General features: G+C 44.7%; 1 gene segment (V, D, J or C); it reads left to right on the top strand.

The window, feature by feature from the left end:
* Nucleotides 1–8,696: 8,696 nt before the first annotated feature.
* Nucleotides 8,697–21,036, top strand: LOC114765262 (Ig kappa chain V-V region MOPC 21-like). The segment is given in 4 exon segments: nucleotides 8,697–8,750; nucleotides 8,845–9,164; nucleotides 19,297–19,330; nucleotides 20,369–21,036. Coding segments are annotated over 4 exon segments (717 nt in total).
* The last annotated feature ends 2,428 nt before the right edge of the window (nucleotides 21,037–23,464 follow it).

Genomic DNA, 23,464 nt, shown 5'->3' with positions numbered 1-23,464 from the left:
TTGAGCTAAATACACAAGATATGGGGATGAGGAATTTTAGTGATTCAAGAAGATGGGAAAACTAATCCGGTCAGATAAACAGGGAAGGGGAGGGGGACACACACTGAATGGAGAAAGAATAGCCATTTTTGAATAAACCGGGGTTAAACAATCTCACTGAAAAAGCCTGGGTGTAAAAATTCCCACATGTTCCCCCGCTCGGCCAACAATAAGCTGTCAGGATTGCCTGCAGCTGGGCTCCACACCGGAAGCCAATCCTGACGCCCCATAAATGCCGGAAGTTTCCACCCGTTCGGGGTCGCTGGCATTTTCGTGAACTCGCTGCACGAACTTGACCTAGTTTTGTTTCATGTGTTTTGAGTTCTGGCAATCGCCACACGCCTACGGGTTAGTTTGTGTTATTTCCCTTTTATTTCCCGTTTTTGGCCACCGCGCCATTGTTTATTTGTGTATTGTTTATTTAATAATAAAACCCCCTTCCCAGTATGTCAGACCGCTGCGCTTCCTTCCCTCGTAAGTCCGTAGACGTGACATAAGCATTCATTGGTTATTGGTCATCATGTGACTGAAGGCGTCCTGATGATTTTATTGAACTAGAATTGTTTTTAATAGTTAAATGTTATTGTTGAGGGGCACAGGCAGGCCTACACATACACTGTTAATAATGAATTTATTTAAAAATAATTTTTAAAATAAAAAGGGCACTTGGGGCAATTGGTGCTTTGTTTTATGCATATAATTCACTCAAGCATTATCAGAATTCTTAAATAGAAATATAGAAGAACAGAATATATATATTTTAGAAAATAATAGAAACTTTACATTCATGGATGGGGGACAGCCTTGTCATTGTCACAGTGTGTAAATACTAAATACATTTTTTTCTAACTTGTGGTCAGATTAAGGTGTCCAGATTGTCCATGTCAAGGTGGACAGTATAAATAAAAGTCAAATACTACTTCAGTAAATAAGACCTGAATTAGACACTTCAGCACAGAGATCTTGCTGTGCTGTGATTGGCCAGTGTCTTGCATGTGTCTCTAATGTTAATGTAAGACAGCAGGACAAGTTTTTCAATCCAGGAAACAAACCAGTCAAACTACAAGAATAACTGAACTATTTTGCCAAGCAGAGGACAACTTCAGTTTTTGATTATTTTGTAAAATGTGAAAAAGCTGAAAGTTTCCTCCCTGACATGAATCTGGTCTTCCAGCAACAGCAGCAGCAGCATGATTTACATAGAGGGGACACTTTGCATTGTCACCACATGCCTCAGTGCTCTCACAGAGTTTATAACTGATTTAGGTGACACACTTTCATGCTTCACAACAACAGAAATGATCACAATGACGTTCTTCATTGTTTTCTGGGTGTTTGCTCTGTGTGTACAAGGTAAATTACATTTAATACAGGAATAAATATGTATAAACTGAGCATTTAATTTTACTAATTTAATACTTTTCTAAAATGTTTTGTTTGATTCTATTTTTCAGAGGTTAGTGGGCAGGTTACTGTAACACAGACTCCCAGAGAAAGAACTTTTCAGCCACAAGATACAGTCGTTCTGAACTGCAAAACCAGTTCTGGTATTTATAGTAACAAGTTTGCCTGGTACCAGCAGAAACCTGGAGAAGCTCCTAAACTCCTCATCTATGTTATTAATAGCCGAAACACTGGGACTCCAGAGAGGTTCAGTGGCAGTGGATCTAGTGGTGGATCTGATTTCACTCTGACCATCAGCAGCATTCAGGCTGAAGATGCAGGAGATTATTACTGTCAGAGTTTTCATGTTATCAGTAGCAGCTATGTGTTCACACAGTGATACAGAGTCGTACAAAAACCTCCCTCAGTCAGACTGTACAGTGACTGCACTGCTGCAGCTGCTCCTACTGCAGGTGCTGCTGAGAGAGGAACATCTCATGTTCTGTGCTATGAATTCACTTCTTGTGCAGGTGCATCTATCAACGTCTGCTCTTTACAGTGTATCATGGCAGGATCAAGATTTTCCTAAAAAGACTGATTGATGCTTATCCAGCTGGAAAAACTTTCAAAACCAACTGTAAAAAGTTTGAACTCACAGATAGACAGATTGTGTACAAGTGGACGAAATTCAAGACCCTCCCAGGGATTAGGGGAAATGAATCGTACAATCAATGCATCGCGATGCAGATATGCATTGATATTGCATTGATGCAGTGTAAAACACAATCGATCATATCATAATGATGTTGCTTGGCGATTTTCTGGAGGCGGTATAAAAATTCTGGTTAAAAATTAGTGCCGGTAGTGACTGTATTGGCCTTATCTACAGAGTACAGCGCCGCTCCGTGCCCGCCATGAGGTATTTTCGTGCAACCAATAGAATCCAAGCAGGCGAGTTTTCTTTCTACCACTTTGAAACACACTCGAAGTGGGAATGGAGGAAAAGCTGATCTTTCTCTGACTGTCCAGAGATCTACAACGTGACATTATCGTCTTACCAGGAGTTTAAAAAAACACACCCTTTTCCCACTGAGCCCCGCAACACTCGCAGTGCGTTCGGCCTGAAAACGGCTTTAGATTTTTGGTCTTTGTTCAGTCCGCGCTCACCTGATGCCACAGATGTCTGAACCAGACGTTTTTCTGCTCATTCTACCAAATCAAAGCATCCACACGGTGTACAGTTCTCACACGTGTACAGTTCTAAATCATTACACAGTCTAAATAGTCCCATCAAGGTATTGTTAATGGAACGATATTAGACATAAAAAAAATGATTGTTATAAATCAGGTTTATAGTTACATCAAATTGTTTAAAATTCCAAATGTTATTTAATTTAATCTTGAAAATAGAGGGCTTGAATGGAGTCTTTGTATTGTTCTCTTTCAAAGTGATTGCCTGTAACTTGTTTCAAAAGAAACAAGAGACGATAAAACACTGTTGATTTTTATTAAAGTAGAACAATAATGTTGGTTAAATTCTTTACCTTCTGTCACTGCAGTGAAATTAGTTATTTAGTTTTGAAAAGTTACTAGTGGTTACAGGCCGCCATCTTGGACGAGAACAATACAAACATTTTTCTGCTCATTGTAGCAAATCACAGCGTCCAAACAGGCGTACGACTCTTGTATTGGAAAACATTAACTCTTTCATTGAAAAAAATCATGTGATCATGCGAAAATCGATATCGAGGCACTGATAATCGTAATCGAATCGTGAGATCAGTGAAGCGTGGTCCTGACAAAGCGTGGAATAGTAAGCAAGGTCACAAAGGACCCCGGGGAACTTCTAATCAACTGAAGGCCTCTCTCACACTGGCTAATGTCCAACATCAGGAGAACATTGAACATCAATGGTTTGCATGGCAGGGATGGAAGGAGAAAAAGAACATTGTTGCTTGTCTGCAGTTTGCTAAAGATCACATGGACAAGCCAGAAGGCTCTTGGCAAAATGTTTTGTGGATGTGTCATGGACGTTATTTCCATCACTGAGCATCTGAGGAGTCACAATGAGAAACAGTTAAATGAATTTAGGTTTTATTTACATATACGAATCTTCAAAAGTCTGAACACAGTGACGTGTATGTATATATATATATATATGGTCAAGTGATTTCGCAACTGGTGTTTTTCTCTGTTTGTCCATACCAGGCAGTCATTATCTCATACATCCTTAGAGATAAAACTGCAAAGCCAAAGATTTATAGCCTTGTTATGTTGGATCTGCATGAGAAACACTTAAACATTAACTGGCCCCATTATTACCAGATATGTATGAGCCGAAATAGCTCAGTTGGGAGAGCGTTAGACTGAAGATCTAAAGGTCGCTGGTTCAATCTGGCGCTGGTTTTGGCAAAGCTTGTTGGACTGTGTACATGCAATTTTGGGGCAGTGGTGGCCTAGCAGTTAAGGAAGCGCCCCCGTAATCAGAAGGTTACAGGTTCTGCCAAGGTGCTACTGAGGTGACACTGAGCAAAGCACCGTCCCCACACACTGCTCCCCGGGTGCCTGTCATTTCTGCCCACTGCTCACTCAGGGTGATGGGTTAAATGCAGAGGACAAATTTCACTGTGTGCACCGTGTGCTGTGCTGCTGTGTATCACATGTGACAATCACTACACTTTACTATAATGAATCTTTTGACTCTGGCTGCCTTCCTCAAACCCTTTTGCAAGCCACCATCTCACTGCAACCTGCTTGGGGCATTGATTGGGGTTTTCTCCTCACCTCCTTCTGGGTCTGCCCATCAAAGGGACGTGCTGACCTTTTCTGTCTTACTGGCAAGAAGATGAATTAAGACAAACTGGAAATCTTCTAAACCTCAATCTGGTTAAGAATAAGGAAATATGAAATGTAATATGAAAATGTAAAGAAAAAAAATATATACATCTCGGGAGAGATCTTAAAATGGCTGCACCAATGCATCCCATCCAACCTGAAGGAGCTTGACAGGTGCTGCTAAGAGAAATGGGCCGAACTGGCCAAGGATACAGTACAGGCCAAAGGTTTCAAGAGGTCGTCACCTGAAATGGTTTTCCAACAGTCTTGAAGGAGTTCCCAGAGGTGTTTAGCACTTGTTGGCCCCTTTGCCTTCAGTCTGCGGTCCAGCTCACCCCAAACCATCTCGATTGGGTTCAGGTCCAGTGACTGTGGAGACCAGGTCTCCACTTTTTTTAAGTACATAACTCCACATGTGAAAGTGAACGTGAAGTGATTGTCACTTGTGATACACAGCAGCACAGCACACGGTGCACACAGTGAAATTTGTGGAATGAAGCGTCCTTCATTCCACATCTTCTCGTCACTCTTCGTCCTCCTCTCCGTTCACCCGCCGTGTCACGGCCGCATGGACGTGACAGAAAGACCTGACCCACATTTGGACGCCACCTGATGCAGCCCCGCTGAGATCGGAGGAGCCGCGTCTCGCCGGGAGGCTTCTTGTCCTGCAGGGTCCCGACCCCTGCCTCTCAGTCCCATGTCTGGCGGCGTTGAAGGTGAGGAGCGGCCATTCAGCGGGCCGAGCCGGACACTGACAGGGACGGCGGACGAGGTGCCGGTACCAAACTGGCCCGAAGCCATCTGCGCCGGAGAACCGCCGCTCGTCCATCTGGAATACCGGACTATTCATTCATTCAGTCATTTATCATTCCGCTCTGTTCATCTAATCTTTTCTGGTTTTCAAATCGATTCCGTTTGATTCCTCCTGTCCACTCGGACTATTTAAGACTGTGTTTGGACTTTCCTCCCTCCTTCATGGACTGCTTCGTCTGGCCCGCCAGGGGTCGTGCCATAGGAGGGGGGATTCTGTCACGATCCTGTCCGAAATGGGGTTACTCCGGTCCGGATCGCCGCGTCATGCCGGCATGGACGTGACAGCTTCCTTATCTGCTAGGCCACCACTTCCCATGTGTTCATTTATAGTTTTGATGCATTCAGTGAGAATCTACCAATGTAAATGATCATGAAAATATAGAAAACACATTGAATGAGAAGGTGTGTCCGAACTTTTGAATCTTTCAAAAAAAAAACAAGGGGTCTACACAAATTAAAAGCCACATGACACCAGAACCAGAACCAGTGAAGATGGAGAAACTAATAAAAGAATAAAGTCCCAACATGAAAACGTTAGAGGAGCTGCTGTTTTATACAGAGACACCAGCACTGAAGCATAAAGAGGATTTTGTACGGCGTCTCAGTTACACTCCATCACTGTGGTGGACGTTCGGTGGCGGCACCAAGCTGGAACTTGGCAGTAAGTAAAAATTTGAATGAATAAACGGAATAAAATATTTATTATGCATGTAGTTTGATGCTTTATTACTTATTTTGAGATGATGATATAGTCTGTGTGTTTTCATGTGTTAAAATTTCTAAAATAATTTCATGTAAAAAGTGTAAATTATAAATATACATAATATATTACAAACCTGTTCACTACAGTTCCTGAGGTACAATTATCTGTCCTTCATTTATTCTACAGTTAAACCTAGTGCATATTATGTTTTATTTCTGTGTGCTTTACCCGTATATTACACGTGCTGTGGTTTATGCTTTTATGCATCTGTGTATTAATAGAATCAACATCCCCTAATAAGCAGGAGTGAAAGTAGTTTTAAATTCTTGATGGTTAAACAACCACAAACTTCACACTTAATATTGTTCACATCTCCACAGCTTCATACATCTCTAAAAAGATTAATAAATATTTTTAGAATATTTTTCAGATGACAGAACATTATCTGGTGTGTTTGCTTGTTGAACGTGTGACTCTGACTGGTTTGGATTGTGGGTTTTGGCAGCTGCTTTCCCCTCTTTCCAGTACTGTGTACCAGCATTTAATCTTTTACTGGTAAACAGTACCAGACTGGACCAGTCTACTTTGGATAAAAGCGTCTGCCAAATAAAGTAAAGTAAAGTAAAGTAAAGTAAAGTACTTACACACCTGATAATAAATGAAATTATATGAAAAAATGTAAATCATTCTGACACTCTTAGAAATAAATTCTGTAGTAAAATCATTTGTCTTTAATTTGGCTGAACCTGCATGTTTCACATTTACAGATCAGATCAAATGTGAGAACATCAGCAATGATTTAATAAAGTAAAGATTAATTGTAATTATTCTAAAACCTAAAGTGCAGAGACCCCAGTGTATGTTTTAGGATTGTGGAGATTATTGTGAGGTTATATGATGAGACGTGTCTACATCAGAAACACTTCATAACTTCATTATTTATTGATCTAATTTGTCTTGTTTTCTTTCCCAGCAATCACACGTCCTACACTGACAGTCCTCCCCCCATCTAAAGACGAGGTGTCCAGTAAGGGTTCCGCCACGCTGGTGTGTCTGGCTAACAAGGGCGCCCCCTCTGGCTGGAGTCTGAGCTGGAAGGTGGATGGGAGCAGTAAGAGTGGGGAGGCCGGTCGTGGGGTCCTGCAGAAGGACGGCCTGTACAGCTGGAGCAGCACCCTGACTCTCAGTGTCAGTGACTGGAACACGGTCACCTCAGTCACCTGTGACGCCACCTACAGCTCCCAGCCTGCTGTTACTGGGACACTGAGGAGAAGCAACTGTTCTGAGTAGAACCTGCTCACCCCTCACAGCAGCTACCTGCTCTTTAGTCTTCTGTCTTTATTACTGATCACTTCATGAATTCACAATTTAAACCAAGTCTTCTTACGTGCTCTCTTATTGGTAGACTCTGATGTTTTATGCAATAATAAAAGGTTTATCTGTTCCATCACGAACCTGCTTCTTCTTGCCTGATCTTTCATGTAAACATTCATAAGGAAAAACATGAATACAAATCTTGGCTGTAAAACTAATTCTGGACAAATATTGAAATGACTTTCAGTTCCTCAAAATGCTGACAGACGTTAAATAAAAATGACAAAAATTAATAATTAAACTGGAACATGTGGCCTACACAGAAATCTGTAGAATAAATACACCACAGCAGCAGATCCCCCTCGTCTTCAAACTGTCCTGCTCAGTTCTGTCCATTTGGACTGATGAACATCTGCGCTCAGAACCACCCAACTGTACCAATGCAAATATGATTCTCAACTCATAAACTCTGTATCCTGCTATAACCACACAGTCTGTGCATCACAGCAGCTGTAATGGGAATTATTAAACTGAATATACACTTTATCTTTTCAACAAAAACAAGCAAATGAAAAATGTCATCATTTATTTAAAATATGAAAAAAGAAAGACTTTTTTTGTAATTGAATTAAGTACTGAAAATAAGCAAATTTGACATGGTGCTTAGATTTATACATAAGAAATTTAAACATTATCAGAATTCTTAAATAGAAATATGAATGAGGAGAATATATCTTTAAGAAAAGATTTACCCTCATGGATGGGGGACAGCCTTGTCATTGTCACCCTGTGTAAGCAGGCCTGGTGTGAAGACTGTTTACTGAAACGATCCTCTAAATTTCAGGAAATTCCGCTACATATTCTGATGCCCAAAATTTAGGATTCTAGCCCACTTTTCTCCTGGTGCTGCTCTGTTCTTGTCATTTTTTGTAATTTGTGGTCAGATTAAGGTGACTGGGTGGTTCATGTCAAGTAGGACAGTAATTGTAAAATACCATTTTAAATAATATTTCCTGAATTTAACATCAGCACAAAATTATTGCTGTGCTGTGATTGGTCAGTGTCTTGCATGTGTGCAAATTCAGTAAAAGTGAAGTGATTGTCATTGTGAAAAACAGCAGCACAGCACATAGTGACACGACAAAATGTGTCCTCTGCTTTTAACCATCACCCTTGGTGAGCAGTGGGCAGCCATGACAGGCGCCGGGGAGAAGTGTGTGGGGACGGTGCTTTGCAAACGTCAACTGCATATGCTGGGAATCGAACTCGGGTCAACTGCTTGGGAAGCAGCTATACTCACCACTACACCACCAAATGTTAATGTAAGACAGCAGGACAAGTTTTTCAATCCAGGAAACAAACCAGTCAAACTACAAGAATAACTGAACTATTTAGCCAAGCAGAGGACACCTTCAGTTTTTGAGTATTTTGTAAGACGTGAAGAAGCTGAAAGTTTCCTCCCTGACATGAATCTGGTCGTCCAGCAACAGCAGCAGCAGCATGATTTACATAGAGGGGACACTTTGCATCGTCAACACATGCCTCAGTGCTCTCACAGAGTTTATAGCTGATTTAGGTGACACACTTTCATGCTTCACAACAACAGAAATGATCACAATGATGTTCATCATTGTTTTCTGGGTGTTTGCTCTGTGTGTACAAGGTAAATTACATAAATATAAATATGTATAAACTGAGCATTTAATTTTAATATTTTAATACTTTTCTCAAAAGTTTTGTTTTATTCTATTTTTCAGAGGTCAGTGGGCAGGTTACTGTAACACAGACTCCCAGAGAAAGAACTTTTCAGCCACAAGATACAGTCGTTCTGAACTGCAGAACCAGCTCTGGGATTCATAGTAACTACTTTGCCTGGTACCAGCAGAAACCTGGAGATGCTCCTAAACTCCTCATCTATTATATTAATAACCGCTACACTGGGACTCCAGAGAGGTTCAGTGGCAGTGGATCTAGTGGTGGATCTGATTTCACTCTGACCATCAGCAGCATTCAGGCTGAAGATGCAGGAGATTATTACTGTCAGAGTGTACACTATATCAGTAGCAGCTATGTGTTCACACAGTGATACAGAGTCGTACAAAAACCTCCCTCAGTCAGACTGTACAGTGACTGCACTGCTGCAGCTGCTCCTACTGCAGGTGCTGCTGAGAGAGGAACATCTCATGTTCTGTGCTATGAATTCACTTCTTGTGCAGGTCTATCTATCAACGTCTGCTCTTTACAGTGTATCATGGCAGGATCAAGGTCTTCAGAAAAAGACTGATTGATGCTCATCCGGCTGGGAAACATTTCAAAACCAACTCTAAAAAGTTTGAACCAGACCACAGACAGACAGATTGTGTACAAATGGAGGAAAGTCAAGACCCTTGTTAACCTCCTAAGGAGTTGGGGTCTTGAAAATAATTGGATATTGCATCGATGCAGTGCAGAACATAATCGATCATATCATAATGACGTTGCTTGGTGATTTTCTGGGGGCGGTATAAAAATTCTTCTTTAAAAGTTGTGCTGGTAGTGACTATGGCAACCTAATCTGCAGAGTACAGCACCGCTCCGGGTCGCCCGTGACTTATTTTCGTGCAACCAATAGAATCCAAGCGGGGGAGTTTTCTTTCTACCACTTTGAAACACACTTGAAGCGGGACAGGAGGAAAACCTGATCTTTCTCTGACTGACCAGAGATCTACAACATGACATTATTGTCTTACCAGGAGTTTAGAACAACGCACTATTTTCGCTCTGAGCCCCGCGGCACCCGCAGCGCATTTGGCCTAAAAAATTATGCCATGCACGTCTGAACCAGGTGTTTTTCTGCCGTTTGTGGCATCAGGGGAGCGCAGACTGGAACATTAAAATAAATGATTGTGTTATAAATAGAGGTGGGCATAGATTAATTCTCACTGTAATCTTGGAATTAATCTAGATTAATCTAGAGTAAGCAAAATTAATCTAGATTCTAGATTAATCTACATTAATCTACATTAAAATGGATCATTTGAATTCTGTTGAAGGCATTCAGAATATATGTGTTACCCAAATAATGACTAAAAGTAAGTCTTTGAGAACAGGTTTCTCAAGCCAGGTGGCGTATTAGACCAGGGGCTCATCTCCTGTTTCCAAAATGCATCACAAACTGCTTGAGAAAGCTGTTCTACTATGATAGTTGGTGATGAAAACAAATTATGTTCAATAAGATGTACTTTTGTTTACCAACTGTTTATTCAGTTAAATAGCTGCATCCATGTTACCGCGTCACGTTTAATGTGGTAATTTCACAGTTCGAAGACTCGTTCTCGCCCCCTACAGTGCAATTCGGCTAGGTATACATCCGCGCTAAAATATCAAGGTGAAAGTCATCATAGTGTAGCGGTTCTTCTTCTGCGTTGTGTAACTTTTTGATTTCGTTTCTTGAACCACAAATGATGAGCTGACATCCAAGAGATTTTCTGTGCAAAGTGTATTCTGTACAAAAAGGTCGCGTCAGAACATCGCGTCTTTCTGCACCTCTCTCTACAATAAACAGTATTAAAAGAACATAAAAAAAAATGTTCACAAAATAACACACATGCAAAATATTCCTAATATGTACATATATTAAAATGAAAGAAATAACTTTTTGCACACAAACCCCACGCACCTCTCACAGCTCACGCCATGTGTCCAAGAGACCTGAACCGGGTCTCAAAAACAAAATAAAAGTCTTTAGAAAATAAGAAAATAAAAGACACAAGAAAGAAGAAATATACTTGTATAAATCTAGTGTAACCATTTAACTCCGGCACAATAGCTTGCGTAGTATAGACCCAGCTCCCAACCCAACTTTGTGAATAGATTAACGGCGATATTTTTTTTATCGCCCGATAAGAGTCTCGCGTTAACGCAGCACGTTAACGCCGATAACGGCCCACCACTAGTTATAAATCAAGTCTACAGTTACATCAAATTGTTTACAATTCCAAATATTATTTCATTTCATCTTGACAACAGAGGCCTTGAATGGAATCTTTGTATTGTTCTCTTTCAAAGTGATTGCCTGTAACTTGTTTCAAAAGAAAATGTGTAATAAAACACTGAAAAACTGGCATTTACTTATTCACTTTTGATTTGTATTATAGTACAACAATGCAACAGGGCAGTGGTGGCAGAGCGGTTAAGGAAGTGGCCCCGTAATCAGAAGGTTGCCGGTTCGAATCCCGATACACCAAGATGCAACTGAGGTGCTACTGAGCAAAGCACCGTCCCCACACACTGCTCCCCGAGCGCCTGTCATGGCTGCCCACTACTCACACAGGGATAAATGCAGAGGGCAAATTTCACTGTGTGCACTGTATGCTGTGCGGCTGTGTATAACAAGTGACAATCACTTCACTTTTTTATGTCGGTTCAATTCTTTACCTTCTGTCACTGCAGTGAAATTAGATATTTAGTTTTGAAAAGTTACTAGTGGTTACACAAGCACAGCACACGGCGACACAACAAAATGTGTCCTCTGCTTTTAACCATCACTCTTGGTGAGAAGTGGGCAGCCATGACAGGCGCAGTGTGTTGGGACGGTACCTTGCTCAAGGGGACCTCAATGGCAAATGGGATTTGAACCTGCAACCTTCCAATTATGAGAACACTTCCATAGGGACAGTGGTGGCCTAGCGGTTAAGAAAGCAGCCCAGTAATCAGAAGGTTCCTGATCCACCAAGATCCCACTGAGGTGCCACCGTCCCAACACACTGCATCCCGGGCGCCTGTCATGGCTGCTCACCAAGGGCGATGGGTTAAAAGCAGAGGACACATTTTGTTGTGTCATCATGTGCTGTGCTGCTGTGTATCACAAAGACTTTCACTTTCACTTAGCCACTAAGTATTTAATACCTGGGTCTTACAGCGGTTGGCAGGAAAAAAACTTTTGAATCCACTTAGTTTCTGTGTTTCATCTCCTCTTTACTATAAGAGTCTTTCTGACTTCTCCCCCCTCAGCACCTGCACTGTGACTGAAGGAGGTTTTTGTTCAGCTCTCTAGCACTGTGTGAACTCCCAGCTACTGCTGGGTACATGAGCACTCATACATTAATAATCTCCTCTATCTTCAGCCTGGACCCCACTGATGGTCAGACTGAATTCATCACCAGATCCACTGGAGTCCCAGACTGGAGGCAGTTAATATAGTAGAGAAGAAGTTTAGGAGCTTCTCCAGGTTTCTGCAGGTACCAGGAGATACATTGTGGACTACACTCTCTAGTGATGTGTCCAGCACGTCTGCAGCTGATCTTCACTGTGTCTCCTAACTGAACTGGACTTACTGCATCCTGAGTCACAGTAACCTGTCCACTGGAATCTAATGAGGAGATAAAAATCACCTTACATCTTACAAATTAAAAACTTAGATGTTATATTTAGTATAAAAGTGAAAGGTTCTCATGCTGTAAAAAAATGTTCACCATGAATCCAGCAGATAAGAGAGAAGTGTCACGCCGGAGTCTTGTTTGGGGAAAAATGACGGATGGCAGGGTGACAAGGGGAAAACAGTTTATTTACAACAAAAATAAGTCAGGGAAAAAAGGTCAAAAGTCCAAAGAACGAAACCACGGCGCCTTGCGCTGAACCGAGGGAAGGGGCGGAGTCCCACTCGACCCTCGGGCTGGTGCGGCGCGCGTCGGCGGGGTCCTCCTCACGAGCGCTCCTGCACAAACGGCCAGGCAGGTTCGTGAGACTCCGCAGGGGTCTGGGGCGTTTGTACACACAACCACACTTGACAGACACAAAGGGGATCAGACTCCGGTAGTCGCGTTGGAGAATCGCTCTGTAGACTCTGGATCACACGGGTCTTTTATAATGAGGCGGATTAGACTAAACCAGCCGCACCTGATGCTCGTTAGCCCGTGAGGATCACTAGCCGTGCCGAAGGAGCCTGGAGAGGGAATGTGTTGAACCCACGACCCAGGACTGTGATAAGGGACACGCCCCGTGCACACTAGGGAATTGGGACTTACCCGGGCACCCGCGGCTACACGACATGACACGCAGACACGGACACACAGTCTAATACTCTGGGGAGGGTGAGCGTGTTGGGGGGGGCGGAGCCGGCACGGACGTGACAGTACCCTCCTCTCCAGGCACGCTTCCGACCCGGAAGCGACGCCCTCTCACTGATCCTGGGCGTGGGCGCGAGGACTGTGATGAACCGGGAGGTCGGCCCCTCGGCCGCGGGGCTGGGCACATCCCCGGCCGGTACCCAACTCCGCTCCTCCGGACCATAACCTTCCCAGTCCACCAAGTACTGCAAGACCCCTCCCCGCCTCCGAGAATTTAGGAGCCTCCGGACCTTGTAGGCAGGGGCACCATCCACCTCTACTGCCGCTGGGGGAGTCACGTCCGCGTCGTCCGAGTGCAAGGGTCCCCTCGTGACTGGCCTAAGTAGGGAAACATGGAACACAGGATGAATGCGAAGATCTGAGGGGAGTTTCAGTTTAAATGTTACTGGGTTTACTTGGGGCACAACAAGGAAGGGGCCGATAAATTGCGAGGTGAGTTTGGTGCAGGGGAGTTTGAGGCGCAGGTTCCTCGTGGAGAGCCAGACCCGGTCACCTTCTCTGATAACAGGCGCAGTCCGCTGCCGACGGTCAGCTTGGACTTTGAAGCGATGAACCGCTGACCGCAAGGCAGTATGTGCTCCTTCCCAGACCTGCTCAGCCCGCCGAAACCACTCATCCACTCGAGCCACCCCAGACTGTTCCCCATCCCAGGGACACAGAGGAGGCTGGCACCCAAGCAGGCACTGGAAAGGAGTCAGGCCCGTGGCAGAGTGACGCAGGGAGTTCTGGGCGTATTCTGCCCACACGAGGTACTCTGCCCAATCGTGTTGGTTGTACTGGCAGTACGCCCTTAAAAACCTGCTTAACTCCTGCACCATCCTCTCTGCCTGTCCGTTGGACTGTGGGTGATACCCCGAGGTGAGGCTCACCGCAACCCCCAGCCTCCTAAAGAATGCCTTCCACACCCGGGAGGTGAATTGGGGGCCTTGGTCAGAGAGGATGTCCTCCGGGATGCCATAGACCCGAAAGAGATGTTGGAAAAGGGCCTCGGCCACCTGGAGGGCAGAAGGGAGGGATCGAAATGGTATAAATTTACACCCCTTCGAGAATCGATCCACGACCACCAGAACCGTAGTGTAGCCTTTCGAAACCGGCAGATCCGTCACGAAATCCACTGCTATGTGGGACCACGATCTTTCCGGTACGGGAAGAGGCACTAATTTCCCGGCGGGTAGGCTACGTGGACTCTTTGTGGTGGCACAAACAGTACAGGAGGAGACACTGGTCTGCACATCTTTCTGTAACGAGGGCCACCAATACTTCCTGGCCACCACTTCTCCAGTTCTGCGAATGCCCGGATGGCCAGTAGCTGGTGTCGTATGGGCCCATTCTATCACCCTCCCACGAAAGCGCTCCGGTACATATGTTCGCTCTGGAGGACATCCAGGAGGAGCCGGGTGATTCCGGGTCTCCTGAATGATCTCCTCGTCAAGGTCCCACATGACCGGGGCAACAATCATGGAAGGGGGCAGAATGGGGGCAGGTTCTTTAGGGACCTCGCCTGCAGAATACTGCTGGGAGAGTGCGTCCGCTCTCCCGTTTAGCTTCCCGGGCCGGTAGGTAATTTTAAATGAGAAACGGGAGAAAAACAAAGTCCACCGAGCCTGACGAGAGTTCATGCGTTTCGCCTGCCGGATGTATTCCAGGTTCCGGTGATCAGTAATAACTTCGAAGGGATGTTGCACTCCCTCAAGCAGGTGGCGCCACTCCCCCAACACTGCCCGTACGGCCAACAGTTCCCGGTTTCCCACATCATAGTTAATTTCGGCCTCCGTCAATCTTCACGAATAGAAGGCGCACGGGTGAAGCTTCCCGGGGTTACCATGATACTGTGACAGTACCGCCCCCAATCCCACCTCCGAGGCATCCACCTCCACGACGAACGGCTTCGTCGGGTCGGGAATTTGTAGAACCGGTGCTGTGACGAACCGCTCCTTCAGGGTGCAGAACGCCTCTTTTGCAGCACCGGTCCACTGTAGCGTCTTTGGATGCCCCCGGAGGAGGGATGTGAGCGGCGCTGCCACAGTACTGTAATTTCTGATGAATCGACGATAGTAATTGGCAAACCCCAGAAAGCGCTGCAGCCCTTTGATAGACGTGGGCTCCGACCACTCAGTCACCGCCGTTACCTTAGGTTCCTCCATAGCGATTCCCGCTGAGCTTATGTGATACCCCAGAAATGTCACCTCCTTCATGAAGAAGGAGCACTTCTCAGCCTTCACATACAACTGATGCGTACGCAAGCGGGAGAGGACCGCCCTCACATGCTGGAGGTGTTCCTTCCGGGTTTTGGAGAACACCAAGATGTCATCAATATACACTACTACAAACCTATCCAGCATGTCTCGGAGGACGTCGTTCACGAACCCCTGGAAAACGGCCGGAGCATTCGCAAGTCCGTAGGGCATCACCCTATACTCGTAATGCCCCGACGTGGTGCTGAATGCCGTTTTCCATTCGTCTCCCGCTTGAACACGCACCAGATTGTAGGCACTCCGGAGGTCGAGCTTCGTGAAGAAGGTCGCCCCCCGGAGACGCTCGATGGTAACGGGGATCAGTGGAAGAGGGTAAGAATACATCATCGTGATCTCATTAAGCCCCCGGTAGTCAATGCATGGGCGCAGACCCCCGTCCTTCTTCACAAAAAAGAAATTGGCGGAGGCGGGAGAGCGTGAACGCCTAATATAACCCTGACGCAGGGCCTCAGCAACATATTCCTCCATTGCCCGCTGCTCAGGTTCAGACAATGAGTAAATACGGGACCGAGGAGGGGTTTTCCCTGGCAGGAGGTTGATCGCGCAATCCCACGGACGGTGCGGCGGTAGACACATCGCCTTATCAACAGAAGGCCTCGTGCAAATCCTGAAATTCGGGGGGAATGGCGTGCGCTTCCTGTGCCCGCGGGCTTTCGACCGTCGTCGCGTGCACAGGTGTGGGTGGAACAAAACACCGGGACGTACATGTAGGGGACCATGACAAAATGGTGTGAGTGTTCCAGTTTATGTGAGGGTTGTGTGTACGTAACCAGGGCAGACCTAATATTAGTTGGTGGGGGGACTGGGGTAGAACCATAAATGACATTTTCTCTAAATGAAATGGGGGAATGGAAACAAAAAGGGGGTCAGTTGCTATGGATAAGGGTTAGTCCCCTAACGGTCGCCCGTCCAGGGCTTGTACCGAAACAGGGGACTGCAGAGGATGGGTAGGGATATGACAAGTAGACACAACAGACCGTGCGATGAAATTACCCGCTGATCTGGAGTCTACAAGAGCAGGGAGAGAAACACAAGGATGGTCAGGAACACACACAGACACTTGTGTAAGAAATTGTCCATAGTCATTGGGGGAGAGAACCTGACGAGAGTTCATGCGTTTCGCCTGCCGGATGTATTCCAGGTTCCGGTGATCAGTAATAACTTCGAAGGTGGCGCCACTCCCCCAACGCTGCCTGTACGGCCAACAGTTCCCGGTTTCCCACATCATAGTTAATTTCGGCCTCCGTCAATCTTCGCGAATAGAAGGCGCACGGGTGAAGCTTCCCGGGGTTACCATGATACTGTGACAGTACCGCCCCCAATCCCTGGCAGGAGGTCGATCGCGCAATCCCACGGACGGTGCGGCGGTAGACACATCGCCTTATCAACAGAGAAGGCCTCGTGCAAATCCTGAAATTCGGGGGGAATGGCGTGCGCTTCCTGTGCCCGTGGGCTTTCGACCGTCGTCGCGTGCTCCCTGATCCGGAGTCTACAAGAGCAGGGAGAGAAACACAAGGATGGTCAGGAACACACACAGACACTTGTATAAGAAATTGTCCATTGTCATTGGGGGAGAGAACCTTTCTTGCTTGCCCCTCTGATCGGGGGCGCTGTGGGCAGCTGTCCCTCCAGTGAGCTGGACTCCCACAGCGAAGACACGCCCCTGTCCAGAGACGCCGCCTCCTCTCCTCCCGCTCCACACTGGCCGTGGCGACCTGCATCACCTCCGGGGATGGTGAACGCCTGTCACCCCTCGCCCTCCTCCCGGACCACTGCAGCCCTTGGAGCACGCTGGGGGGAGCGCCTTGGGCGCCTCTCATGAAGGTGGGTGTCCAGGTTGATGGCGAGGTCTATAACTTCATCCAGGCCCCGCCCAGCGTCCAGACACGCCATCTCTAGTTGGATCTCAGGCGCCAGGCCAGCCCGGAACATGGTCAGCAGCGCGTCCTCCCCCCAACCACTCTCTGCTGCCAGGACCCGGAATCGGAGAGCATATTCTCTCGCGGTAGACCTGCCCTGCTGGATGGTGTGGAGGCGCTGTCCCACGGACCGCCCCTGCTCCGACTGATCAAACACCACCTTAAAGTGGTGTATAAAATTTGCAGAAGTCCTCACCTCTTCGCCCCCCTTTCTCCAGAGGGCCCCGCCCCAATCTAGAGCCGGTCCGGATAGTCTTTGCAGCATGGTACTAATCTTTTGTTGGTCCGTGAGCCCGGTGACGTCCGCAAAGTATAAATCACACCCCAGTAAAAAGTTCTTACACTCTGCGGGGTCACCGGAGTATCGCTCTGGAAGACTAGCGACCCGGCGAAGGGGGGGGGTTCTGGAACCCGAGGGCCTTCTCCTGGAAGGCGGGGGGTGGGAGCTAAGGGGGGGGGGGGGGGGGCGCTCCGCTGGGGGGCTGGGCCAGCAGCTGCTGGACTGCTGTGGTGAGCGCCGCGATCTGATCCCGCTGTGCCACCACTTCTGCCAGGGAGTGGGTTAGCCTACCCAACTGGTGGTGATGTGCGGCCACCACTTCCTCCAGGGTGGTGGGGGGGTGATCCGGGGGCAGGGGCACTGATGAGCCATCCATCATGAGAGAGAGAGAGCGATTCTTCTGTCACGTTTGAGTCTTGTTTGGGAAAAATGACGGATGGCAGGGTGACAAGGGGAAAACAGTTTATTTACAACAAAAATACGTCAGGGAAAAAAGGTCAAAAGTCCAAAGAACGAAACCACGCTGAGCCGAGGGAAGGGGCGGAGTCCCACTCGACCCGGCGGGGTCCTCCTCACGAGCGCTCCTGCACAAACGGCCAGGCAGGTTCGTGAGACTCCGCAGGGGTCTGGGGCGTTTGTACACACAACCACACTTGACAGACACAAAGGGGATCAGACTCCGGTAGTCGCGTTGGAGAATCGCTCTGTAGACTCTGGATCACACGGGTCTTTTATAATGAGGCGGATTAGACTAAACCAGCCGCACCTGATGCTCGTTAGCCCGTGAGGATCACTAGCCGTGCCGAAGGAGCCTGGAGAGGGAATGTGTTGAACCCACGACCCAGGACTGTGATAAGGGACACGCCCCGTGCACACTAGGGAATTGGGACTTACCCGGGCACCCGCGGCTACACGACATGACACGCAGACACGGACACACAGTCTAATACTCTGGGGAGGGTGAGCGTGTTGGGGGGGGCGGAGCCGGCACGGACGTGACAAGAAGATGAAGATGGTGATGAAGATCATTGTTGGTGAAGGTGTAGGAGAAGCTGTGTGTCCTGAACAACTACAGTTATAATTAAATAAGTATAAGTATGCAAAACCCCACCTCTATGTAAATTTACGGCAGTTTAACCTCAACCTGCATTTCCTGCAGTCATGTACTGATGGACATAAAGGATTATTTAATGTTTTTATTGTATTTTATTACATATGTACTTCAAATAGAAATCTGTTTAATCATCAATGTTCTTCATCACATATTACTAATAGACAAAGACATTAATAAGATCCTCCATGTAAAATATCACATACTAAAAAAAAGTAGTAAATTAATGAACAAGTTTAGATTCATAACCTAATTTACAGGACTATAAAAGTAAATCTTGTCAGTTTACGTCATGATTGGTGTCTTTGGTCATTGTTCTGTTTCATTTTTAACAGGAGAATCTTTCAAAAAGAAACGAGGATTCTATTCAAATTAAAAGCCACATGACACCAGAACCAGAACCAGTGAAGATGTAGAAACGAATAAAGTCCCAAAATAGAGAAATTAGAGGAGCTGCCTTTTCATACAGAGACACCAGCAGTGAAGCATGAAGAGGTTTTTGTACGACGTCTCAGTTACACTCCATCACTGTGGTGGACGTTCGGTGGCGGCACCAAGCTGGAACTTGGCAGTAAGTAAAAATTTGTTCTACTTTAATGTGGTTTGTTTATTTATGTGTTTCCTGTTTAAAATTAATAATGAATAAACAGAAAAAATATATTTATTATACATATAGTTTGATGCTTTATTACTAAAACTAATACTTCAGTAAGAGTTTTGAGATGAAGATATAGTCAGTGTGTTTTCATGCGTTAAAATTTCGAAAATAATTTCCTGAATCATGTAAAAAGTGTAAATTATAAATACATATTTTAAACCTGTTCACTACAGTTCCTCAGATAGGAGTGATCTGGTTTATGCTTTTATGTATCTGTGTATTAATAGAATCAACATCCCCTTATAAGCAGGAGTGAAAGTAGTTTTAAATTATTGATGGTTAAACAACAACAAGCTTCACAATATATCTAATAAGTTAATATTTTATGTATTAAATATATTTAATAAGACAGTAAATGATTTTCTGGAGGAACATCTGACATAAACTGGTAGTAATGAAAGGCAGCTCAGCTCCGTCCAGCTCGGACGCTTCAGAAGTGCTTCAGAAGGTAGTTTCAGATGACAGAACGTTATCTGGTGTGTTTGCTTGTTGAATGTGTGACTCTGACTGGTTTGGATTGTGGGTTTTGGCAGCTGCTTTCCCCTCTTTCCAGTACTGTGTACCAGCATTTAATCTTTTACTGGTAAACAGTACCAGACTGGACCCGTCTACTTACACACCTGATAATAAGTGAAATTATATGAACAAAATGTAAATCCATCTGACACTCTTAGAAATAAATGTCGTAGTAAAATCATTTGTCTTTATCTAATTTGGCTGAACCTGCATGTTTCACATTTACAGATCAGATCTAATGTGAGAAAATCAGCAATTACATTACGAAAGTAAAGATGAATTGTAATTATTTTAAAACCTCTAGTGCAGAGACCCCAGTGTATGTTTTATGATTGTGGAGATTATGGTGAGGTTATATGATGAGACGTGTCTACATCAGAAACACTTCATAACTTCAATATTTATTGATCTAAATTGTCCTGTTTTCTTTCCCAGCAATCACCCGTCCTACACTGACAGTCCTCCCCCCATCTATAGACGAGGTGTCCAGTAAGGGTTCCGCCACGCTGGTGTGTCTGGCCAAGGAGGGCGCCCCCTCTGGCTGGAGTCTGAGCTGGAAGGTGGATGGGAGCAGTAAGAGTGGGGAGGTCGGTCGTGGGGTCCTGCAGAAGGATGGCCTGTACAGCTGGAGCAGCACCCTGACTCTCAGAGCCACCGACTGGAACACGGTCACCTCAGTCACATGTGACGCCACCTACAGCTCCCAGCCTGCTGTTACTGGGACACTGAGGAGAAGCAACTGTTCTGAGTAGAACCTGCTCACCCCTCACAGCAGCTACCTGCTCTTTAGTCTTCTGTCTTTATTACTGATCACTTCATGAATTCACAATTTAAACCAAGTCTTCTTACGTGCTCTCTTATTGGTAGACTCTGATGTTTTATGCAATAATAAAAGTTTTACCTTCTTCATGCCTGAAACAATGCCAATCTCCCTGTAAATCTAATTCAGGACAAATATTGAAATGACTCAGTTTCCAAAATGCTGACATTTTTCATATGTTAAATAAAAATGACAAAAATTAATAATTAAACTGGAACATGTAGCCTACACAGAAATCTGTAGAATAAGTACAACACAGCAGCAGATCCTCCTCGTCTTCAAACTGTCCTGCTTAGTTCTGTCCATTTGGACTGATGAACATCTGCACTCAGAACCACCCAACTGTACCAATGCAAATATGATTCTCAGTCTGTGTATCACAGCAGCTGTAATGGAAATTATTAAACTGTTATAGAATATACAATTTATGTTTTCAACAAAAACTAAGCAAATTAACTAATTCATTCATTTAACTAATTAACTAATTCATTTCATATTAAAATATGAAAAAACTTTTTGTAATTGAATTAAGTGCTGAAAATAAGCAATAGTTGGCATGGTGTTTAGTTTTATATATATAAGTAATTTAAACTTATTTTTTATATTCTTAAATAGAAATATAGATGAGGTGAATATATCTTTAAGAAAAGATTTACCCTCATGGATGGGGGACGGCCTTGTCATTGTCACCCTGTGTAACCAGGCCTGGTGTGAAGACTGCTTACTGAAACGCACCTTTCATTTTCAATAACTAACATCAATTAATGCTTACTGCTACAGAGGGCTAGAAAATAAATGTTTTAAATTTAAATACAAACTTATTTTTTTACCTTAAGATTAAAGTTACCCCATTTACATTTAAGGCATTTGGCAGACACCCTTATTCAGAGTGACTTACAACATGCTTTCAAGTTACCATCGATGAAGTGAACAGTTCTGGTTCATTAGGACCCTCAACTATGATTACAATCTTTTTATTCACTCTGTTGTAGATTCTGTACATAAGTTAGAAAACAAGAAAGTTACAAGTTAATCTAAATATTCTCTAAAGAGGAAGGTCTTGAGCTGCCATTTGAAAGTACTCAGTGACTGAGTTGTTCTGACCTCGAGGGGAAGTTCATTCCACCACCGAGGGGCCAAGACGGAGAAGAGTCTAGATGAATGTCTTCCTTTTACATTCAGAGATGGAGGGACCAGGCGAGCAGTACTGGAGGCTGTCAGCATTTTGATGAACTGATGTCAGCATTTAGAGGAACTGAAAGTCAATGACAAGGCTGTCCCCCATCCATGAGTGTAAAGTTTCCATTATTTTCGATAATATATATTCTGTTCATCTATATTTCTATTTAAGAATTCTGAAAATGCTTGAATGAATCATTTGCACAAAGCAAAGCATCATGTCCAACTTCTGCTTAATTTTAACATTTAATTAAATTACAAAAAAAGTGTTCTTTAAATCTTTTACTTTATATTTTAATAAAATTATGAAAAGATAAAGTGTATATTCTATGATAATAATTCCTACTACAGCTTCTGTGATGCACAGTGTTGTTATAGCAGGATACAGACTTTATGAGTTTTAATTACAGCCTCAAGCCTTTTTGAATATGATGCCACAGGCTTGGCACACCTCGCTTGGCCAGTTTGGCCCATTTCTCTCACAGCAGCAGATCCCCCTCATCTTGAAACTGTCCTGCTCAGTTCTGTCCATTGGGACTGATGAACATCTGCGCTCAGAACCACCCAACTGTACCAATGCAAATATGATTCTCAACTCATGAACTCTGTATCCTGCTATAACCACACAGTCTGTGCATCACAGCAGCTGTAATGGGAATTATTATTATCATAGAAGATGCACTTTATCTTTTCAACAAAATAAGCAAATATTCTGATGCCCAATATTTGGGATTCTAGCCCACTTTTCTCCTGCTGCTGCTCTGTTCTGGTTTTGGATCCTGGACTGTAACTAATGCTAGCCACTAGAGAGCGCTAGAAAATCAATTGCAATACAAAACTTTTTTGTAATTTATGTTCAGATTAAGGTGACCGGGTTGTTCATGTCAAGAAGGACAGTATTTGTAAAATACCATTTTAAATAATAGTTTCTGAACTTCACATCAGCACAAAGTTCTTGCTGTGCTGTGATTGGTCAGTGTCTTGCATGCGTCTCTCAAGTCACAGTAAAAGTGAAGTGATTGTCAATGTGAAACACAGCACAGCACACGGTGACACAACAAAACGGGTCCTCTGCTTTTAACCATCACCCTTGGTGAGCAGTGGGCAGCCATGACAGGCGCCGGGGAGAAGTGTGTGGGGACGGTGCTTTGCAAAGGTCAACTGCATTAGCTGGGAATTGAACTCGGGTCAACTGCTTGGGAAGCAGCTATACTCACCACTACACCACCAAATGTTAATGTAAGACAGCAGCAAGTTTTTCAATCCAGGAAACAAACCAGTCAAACTACAAGAATAACTGAACTATTTAGCCAAGCAGACGACACCTTCAGTTTTTGAGTATTTTGTAAAACGTGAAGAAGCTGAAAGTTTCCTCCCTGACATGAATCTGGTCATCCAGCAACAGCAGCAGCAGCATGATTTACATAGAGGGGACACTTTGCATTGTCACCACATGCCTCAGTGCTCTCACAGAGTTTATAGCGGATTTAGGTGACGCACTTTCATGCTTCACAACAACAGAAATGATCACA

Source organism: Denticeps clupeoides, chromosome 15 (assembly GCF_900700375.1).
Source record: "Denticeps clupeoides chromosome 15, fDenClu1.1, whole genome shotgun sequence".
Classification (NCBI taxonomy): Eukaryota; Metazoa; Chordata; class Actinopteri; order Clupeiformes; family Denticipitidae; genus Denticeps; species Denticeps clupeoides.
This window is presented reverse-complemented; position numbering and strand designations above follow the sequence as displayed.